This window comes from Nothobranchius furzeri, chromosome 10 (assembly GCF_043380555.1).
Source record: "Nothobranchius furzeri strain GRZ-AD chromosome 10, NfurGRZ-RIMD1, whole genome shotgun sequence".
NCBI lineage: Eukaryota > Metazoa > Chordata > Actinopteri > Cyprinodontiformes > Nothobranchiidae > Nothobranchius > Nothobranchius furzeri.
In genome coordinates this window covers 60,733,590-60,742,117 of record NC_091750.1, presented here as the reverse complement: position 1 = coordinate 60,742,117, position 8,528 = coordinate 60,733,590, and the positions used below count along the sequence as shown (strand labels likewise).

The following is an 8,528-nucleotide window of genomic DNA, read 5'->3' as shown; positions in this document are numbered from 1 at the left end:
ATCTGGTCAGATTTTCTTTCAAGCAAGCAACAAACACACCTCTACAGAAACACACCTCTAGCTCTCTGGAACACACTTCTTCTATTTTTATCTGTAAAGGCAACGACAGAGATTCATCATGGTGGCTGCTGGGAAAGAGATTCTGGGGACTGTTCTGGGCATTATCGGCTTTTTGGGGGCTATCATCATCTGTGGTCTCCCCACCTGGAAAGTCACGGCCTTTATTGGTTCCAACATCGTCACCGCTCAGGTTATTTGGGAAGGCTTGTGGATGAACTGTGTGACCCAGAGTACGGGCCAGATGCAGTGTAAGGTCTACGACTCTCTGCTGGCTTTACCTCAAGACCTGCAGGCTGCCAGAGCTCTGGTTGTAATAGCCATCATTGCGGCTTTGTTTGGCATCTTGCTGGGTGTGGCAGGTGGAAGGTGCACCAATTGCATAGATGATGAAGTATCAAAGAGCAGAGTGGCCGTTGCTGCTGGAGTCATGTTCATCATTGCAGGAGTTCTGGTGCTGGTTCCCGTCTGCTGGTCGGCTCACACCATCATTCAGGATTTCTACAACCCAACACTGATCGATGCTCAAAAGAGGGAATTGGGAGCTTCCCTCTACATTGGCTGGGGCACCGCTGCGCTGCTGTTCATCGGAGGAGGTCTCCTCTGCAGCATCTGTCCTCCCAAGGAAAAGAACTATAACTATGACGCTAAATACTCCAAGGCTCAGTCTGTGGAAAGCAAGGCTTACGTTTAGACCCCAAGCACTGATCTGGACTCAGAAGAGGAAGATTTGATAAGTTGTGCCTGTTGTTTGGTGTCACTAGGTAAAACATTGTGATGAAACAACAAAAATGTTGGCAGAGTAGTCATAGATCTGTCTTTAAAATAACGAATCTAAGAGTCATGAATATTGTAAAATAAGTAGTGTTTTTCATTCTCCATCATATCTAGAGAGATTTTCTAATTTTATACACCATTATGAAAACATTCAGTCGAGTGCTTTTGAGTTGTTTTTCCCACTTACATCAATTTTAAGTGATCTGTGTAAATTTTGAAGTGTATAAAACCGGACTCGTCTGAAGATTTCTTTAGTGATTGCTGCTCTAAAACCTGTTGTCAATACTTTAACTGAAAATAAGTTTTAACTTTAGCAATTTTATTGCAAGTTTTCTTGGATTTTTTTTTTATTTGCGTATGTGACAATAAAATGTGTGTAATCTTATCGGCTTTTTTTCCTTTGTCTTGAAACTCATGAACAGTCGACAACAAAACGACAAAACAAAAGAGGTTCGGTCTGTTTCAGTCATGAAAGAATCCACCCAAACAGGTTTTAAGGTGTGTGTGTCATGCCAACTCAAACAAGTCTAACCAAACAGACTGAATGACGACGCCGTCTTGTTGGTTTGTGAAGCGTGAAATTTAAAAACAGATGAAAATAATTTTGAGACTAAAGAAATTCATATTCAGTGTTGCAGAGATGTAACAGTTACATAGGAGAAAACATCAATTAAAATAAAACCTAATTACCTAACAACCTAAGCTGTGCAATACTCACTTCCACCACTAGATGACACTAACACAAAATATAAATTGTGCTTAGATTAGATTCTGTTTTGAACATTATAACCTTGACATGAGAACCAATAATTATATTTAACTGCAAGTTAACCATATTATTTTAGCTTTATCTATATAAATCAATGGTGAGCGTGTATGAATGAGAGAGAGAGAGAGAGAGAGAGAGAGAGAGAGAGAGAGAGAGAGAGAGAGAGAGAGAGAGAGAGAGAGAGAGAGAGAGAGAGAGAGAGAGAGAGAGAGAGAGAGAGAGAGTAAAAGGAAATACAGCACCTTATAGCATGCTAACTAGCTGCTATGGATCCCATCCATAGACATGAATATGTAGATGCCCCATTGGGCGCTGGAGAGCGTAACAGCATCGCTGCCATATTGGGTGGGTTTCTCACCACTTTTCTCTGGTGGTGGTCTTCCTGGTGTTCCCAAACTCTGCGGGGGTCTCTGCATTTTTAGGGCTTGGATTCCCTCCATGTCTTTCAGGGGACTTGGGGGGCAGGCCTGTGGCCCCTCACACTCACTATTATACAATGCTGTGGAGAAACCTTATATAGAGCTCCGGACCCCACATGACTCTCAGTTAGTGGACGCCATTTTGGCATGCAAAAAAGGTAAACAAACACGGATGTAACCATGAACATGAACGGGATCCGCTTGGATTTTACTTCGTCGGAGTTTACTTCACACTTTAAAACAGAAGAAATCGTTTTATATAGTCAGAAATTAAATAGACTAAACATCTCCAACCCTTACCGTGCCCCTGGGATACTTTTTAAAAACGCCAGAAGATGTCGGAGCGGACTTCTTACCGGCACAACACCGGACCTGGCCGGGGGAACCCCTTGGGATTCCCCCGGCCGGAGGAGCTGGGGAGAAGGTCTGGGACTCTCGACTCTACTGCCCGCTCCGACGCCAGAAGCTGTCAGAGCGGGCTTCTTACCGGCACAACACTGGACCTGACCGGGGAACCCCTTGGGATTTACCCGGAGGAGCTGGCTCCGGCGGCTGGGGAGAGGGAAGTCACGCTACTGCCCCCGCAACCCGACTCCGGATACGCGGATGAAAATGGATGGATGGACGGACAAATAACAGATTTACACGTAAGTAGTCTCGGTGTGTGATCTGACAATTGATCAACCATTGCTTAAAAATTAAACACAGCTTAGCCGGTTAATTGCTGTGATCATAAAACATGGAAACGGCAGCACGCAGAACTCACGAGGCAACGTTTTACGTGATGTTTACTTGTTGCTATGAGTAATAAGACAGAAAAAGCCACGCCAAAATAAGTTTAGGAAACCCACTAAGAATCATAATAAAAGCATTTAAAATAAATACCATACACAGTTGAGGAAACGTTGGGTTAAGTACCTGATATGAAGTGGTCACTGCATAAGTAAAAACCTTTACTCTCGGGATCCCACAGCTTCATTTTCGCCCGGTCACTAGCGCGTTTTATTACAATGATCCAACGTTTGCGGCGCTCCGGATCTTGGGGAATCCTGTAGATGGCTCATTCCTTATGTCGTCTGCGTCTGTTCTGCATCCTGGGGCACAACAGGAATCTACCATATTTCCCGTTTGATTGAGTTTTCTGACGATAACAAATAGTCCAGCTGCCGGCTTCTGCATGCCAATATGGCGCCGTTTCGATTTGAACTGTTGCATGCCGGGAAAAGTGACGTCAACTCCCGGAGCTCTATACACAAGCATATTTACACACTCACACGGGTTCTCCCAAGCATAGGCGGAGATCCCAGGGGGGACAGGGGGGACGGGGGGGGGGGGGGACGCGTCCCCCCCTCACACAAAGTTGTCCCCCCCACAAAAGTTATTGTAAACACATAAGTGCTATCAGTAAACCTGTATTGTCTTCTAAAACCACAATGTAAAAGTTAGTCTGCAAATACAAAACAATGTGTTTTTAATTGTTGAGAAATTATAGCCCCCCACCCCCCCCCCCACCCCCCAATTCCTCAAGTTGGTACGGTCGGTCCACACGCGCTGTTTCCAGCGGGCGGGGCTGCCGGCTCTGACCCGCTCACAGCTTCACAGCAGCCCGCAGGCTCGCAGGAAGCGGGAATCAAAAAGCCAGCAGTTTCCAGCAGTAAGTCATTTATCACACGCTTGTTCTACAAACTTAAATATGTATGTCAGATGTGGTCAAAAATGTCAAACATAGACATCGATTATCTTTAGATATTGATCACCGGTCGGAGATCCCTCTATGGCAGACCACCACCACCACAGTAAAAAAAAAGTTGTCACTTCATGCTCTCTGGTCATTCCAGGATTATTCCGCTATAATTATTCCATTCACTAAGGTGATCAAAAGTTCCTTTTTCCGGACACGTACGCTTTCACGGTCTGCCCCAGGAATCTGCGGAGCTTTTATAGATCGATGAAAATGTTCGCGTTTCATCCTGTTTAGCAGATGCAGAGGCGGTTTTACCATTAGGCAAAGGTAGGCCGCCGCCTGGGGCCCCCTTGTGTTGGGGGGCCCCCTAGCCGTGACCGCCGGCACCCCTCTGTTAATGCCACAATATTCTTATTACCAACCTGTGGCCGCAGACGGGATTGGACATGCGCACTTCTCATTACCATAATTCCTGAACCATTCAAGATATCATTAAAATTCCAAAAGTGCTGAAAAGATTAAAAATGGGGCTTTCCGTGCATTTACAATACATTACGGTAGCCACCGGGATTCCCTGTCTTGAGCGCACCGAATCACAACAAAGATTCAGAGACGTGCTGAGTTTGTCATCCAAAATGCTCCGTTGTATAACTTTTGAATGGCTGATCAGATTCAGGAAATTCCAACGGTTCCTAAAAGTACATAAAAGCAGCTTTCCATCGATCTATAGCATCAAGCAATCAGAGTTAGGGAAAATATCGCTACGAGGGGAAATCCTGCTGTACAGCCTGATTGAAACGGAGCGCAGCGCCTCGTGAAAGCGGATAACGGAACGGGGAAGCTAATCAGCATAAAAAGCCAGCAAGAAATTATGGAAATGCCTCAAAGAAAATCAACACGATCTATTAGGTGTCCCAGAAGGCTTATATCTGAAGACAGTGACCACGAAGAAGGACAGATCTCCAGTGAACCAGGATATGAACGTTTGTTCAGTCTTTATTTTTTATTTTTTTATTTGAACAACCCTCAACTATTTGCTAATTGTAAGATCAGCATCATTCCAGCATTATTTATCTTTTTACAATAAATAATATTTTTGCTAAAACAAAAGTTTTTGGTATAGCAGTGCACGGTGTGCCAGAGAAGCACCCCATGGCGGTGTGAGGTGTGCAGGACTCTGCCTGCAGCTGGAGAGAAACTGCTTCAAGGTCTACCACATCAAATAAAAACGTCTGAAAGTTTACAAAAATAAAGTCTTAAAAACTGCTACAAGACACCAAGGTTCAAACTTTTTTAAGAATAGATGCATTACAGATCAAAGTTTAAATTGTTTGCCCAGTCATTTTGAAGTTCCTGTTCAGTAATAACTGTAAAAAATTCAAATCCGTTTTTTGCTTTTTTCACTTTTAAGCTGATTTTTTAAAGGCTGTAATAGAAATACATTCTAAATAGAAGAAGAAGAAAAAAAATATCATTTCTACAGCACCTGTCAAGATAAAAATCACGAGGCGCTTCACAAAAACAAAAATATAAATATAAAAAAGCATTTAGAAAATATTTAAAACTATATTTAAAATGAGCAAAAATAGGTAATTGGGATTTAAAAGAAAAAATGTTAAGAAAGAGAGAGTGAATAGGAAAGAGGGAAATCTGTGAGGAAGGTGGAATAGGTGGGGAGAGCAGAATAAAGAGAGAGTGGTGAAGAAGGTCATACAAAAGCCAGCTTGAACAGGTGAGTCTTCAGCTGCTTTTTAAAGGAAACCACTGAGTCCACTGATCTCAGGCTCAGGGGGAGAGAGGTCCAGAGTCTGGGGGCCACAGCAGCAAATGATCTGTCACCTTTGGTCTTTAGCCGGGTGCTGCACAACCAGTAGGCTTTGATCACTGGACCTCAGGGACCTGCTGGGGGTGTAGGGACTAAGAAGATCACCAATGTAAGATGGTGCTTGTCCATGTAAGGCCCTATACCAGAACCAGGATTAAGAAATGAACCCTGAAGTTGACTTGCAGCCAGTGAAGCTGGAGGAGAAGCGGCTTCACGTTTCTTTTCGTGAAATGTTATAGTGGTTTGGAAATACAAACCATACACTGAAAGCTGAGGTTGTTCTGAAAGAAGGAGAAGAGTTACAAACAATTTGCACTTTTATTACAATATTACAGCCATAAGATTAAAAAAAACAGGTGGCCCTGTTATAATTATGGTCATAAGAGGGTTATTAAGACTGCGATGCACAAACAGGAAGTGATTGGTAGTCATTCCACTCCAATCCAGTTGGTGGCAGTAATGCACCAAATTGTAGTTTGCCAAGTGCCATAAGACCACAAATAAAAACAAGAAGAGAGGCGGGAGCATTCGTAACAAACTCAAAGCGATAGTCAAAACATTAAGCATGACATGAAGTTATCCTAGTGGCTCCAATAAGAGAAAGAAGCAGCTTGCTTCATAAAAGCTTTTATCTTCACTTCTGAAAGTGACGTTGTTTTTCGATGTAAACATCAAAAGGAGGCAGAAAGGAAAGACAATGGAAAATGTTTAAAGGGAGGAAAACAGACCAAAATGGAAAATAGAAAAAAAAAATAACTAAGGCTACAGCACAGGAGCGCTGACAGAAAAAAGAAAGCAGAGCAAATATTGAAAGCACTCAAAGGGAGGGAAATACGGGAAAAAAGAGGAGGACTAATAAAAAGGGAAAATAACTCATGTCAGAAGAGGGGAGAGTTTCGCAAATCCAGTTAAAGGCAATATTGTCGAAAATTTAGTGTAAGGGGCCCCATGTCTGTGTTCGCCTTGGGCCCCCAAATTGCTAAATCCGCCCCTGAGCAGATGAATATGGTAGAATCAAAACTAACTGGTCCGATGTCTGGATACCACAGCATTTAACCGCTCTTATCACGTCTTCCCCAGGCTCTGCAGTTGTTTACAATATGTCAAAGTGCAGGTGCACCGTGCAGCTTAGGGATGAACTGGTTGCAGCAAATGTGTGTTGGAGGCACGCTGCTCAAAGCTCCCAGTGTAAAACATAGAGCTAAAGATCCCGTTGGCCACACAGACCCAAAAACACATGAAAACTGAGAAAAGTGAGGGATTGATTAAACTGAAAGATAAACTATAGAGTATGTATAATTATGTCTAGTGTATTTGTAAAGTAAATGCTTTTAATTTTTATTATTAAAATGAAACAAATATTTCAAGAATATATTTTTAGATTTTGTGTATATTTTCGTTCAGTAGGACTTAGATAAAGTTATTAAATATTACAGAGTTATTCTCTAATAGCCTACAAACATTTCTATGATTTATTAAAGAGATTTCAGTCATTTTGATACTTGACTTGTGAAAGCTGATTTGAAGTTTGTTATTTTTTCTAACCATATTTAGAAGGAAAATTTCAAATATATTAAAATCAATATGGAACTATTTGGATAGTAGCTTTCATGTTATGATTTAAAAAAAATTTAATTTGACTTTTTTTGTTCTCTCTCTTTGTTGTGAAAAAGTTAGATATGTTTTAGTACTTAAAATGAATGCTTTGCATCCGTCCACACGTGTAGCTGTTGGTCAGCTAATAGCCATGTCATTTCAGGACATGTTGCTTCAACTATTAACGATCTACTTTTAAATCTTTATTCTGATTTGCTTATTCCGTTTTAGGCCACAGTCTTGTTATTGAAATGAAAACAAAAAGAAAGGATGCTTATGGAGATGTACTAAATTGGCAAGATGATGTTGATCAATATCCTCCAGCTCCGTTCTGACAATATCCCATCTGTGTGTGTGTTGCTGTCCAACTGTCAGCAGACCAGGTGAGTTGAAATGGCAGAGAAACGAAAAACGGCAGACATCAGGTCGGTTTTTAATGCTCCAGAACGTCAAGTAAGTAGAAACTTGCATTTTGATAAAGACATCTAAAGAAATGAAATGCCTATGAAATTGTTTCTAAATGGTTTCATTAGGCAAAGTCCAGTCACTTGAGCACAGGCAGCCAGAGCCTGTCAGACGCAGGCACAGAGTCACAGGTCAGTCTCTTATAAGGACATACAGTGTTGCATGTAGAGAGCATTTTTTTCATGTCCCCCCCCAAAAAAAATTACTCTCTGAAGTTTAACTGTTTGTTGTCCCCCCCCCCCCCCCCCCCCCCCAATTGAAATGGGATTTCCGCCCTTGCTCCCGAGAAGTTTTGACAAGTTTAGATGAAGGTGTTTTTATACATTACCTTGGGCGCTGGTTGGCACTAAATGTACCATGAATTAATTATTACCTGCAGCAGTAAAAATCAGCAGAAATACTGGAAAAGTAATAAAGTTGTACCAACATCAAACGAACAGGACAAAGATTTCTATTTTGATGTGAGATGGGCGGAGTAACATGCTCAAACCAGTTTTTCTGCACAGTAAATGCTGCTGAAGTCAATGTGGTTTTCTCCCAGGATGTTGTAAATATTTCTGTATTGGTTCATGCACAAAAGAGAAATTGTGAATTTGTTAAAAAGTATTATCTAATGCCAATACCAGACATTTTTTACAATTTTATTTACTATGTGTTTTACTTTCATAACTCGTCTTTATTTTTTCCAAAATAACAATGGAGGAAAAAGAGGATACCATTGATACTCTCTCTTTCTCCTCCCATTTCTCCTCCCAGTAGAGTAGGTGTTGTGCTTCTTCACATTGTCAGTATCACACAAGCTGCCACTCAGGTGATAAGAGACAAAAGCCTCTCTCAGGTAGGAAAAAAGAGAGAGAGAAGGGACATGGGAAGTGACGGCAGCAACCAGGGACTCAAAAAGGGGGAGGGACAAAGACATGAAAACAGCCTGCAAAC

The 8,528-nt window shown here is 41.8% G+C and overlaps 1 protein-coding gene across 1 annotated transcript; it reads left to right on the top strand.

The window, feature by feature from the left end:
- Positions 1-1,219, top strand: LOC107386869 (claudin-4). The gene has a single exon (XM_015961524.3). It carries the CDS (start codon positions 119-121, stop codon positions 749-751), a length of 633 nt encoding a protein of 210 aa, XP_015817010.1. The 5' UTR covers positions 1-118; the 3' UTR covers positions 752-1,219.
- The last annotated feature ends 7,309 nt before the right edge of the window (positions 1,220-8,528 follow it).

What these genes read in the sequence shown, in the direction of transcription:
- LOC107386869 (XM_015961524.3), top strand. Translation starts at nt 119, where the DNA reads ATGGTGGCTGCTGGGAAAGAGATTCTGGGGACTGTTCTGGGCATTATC.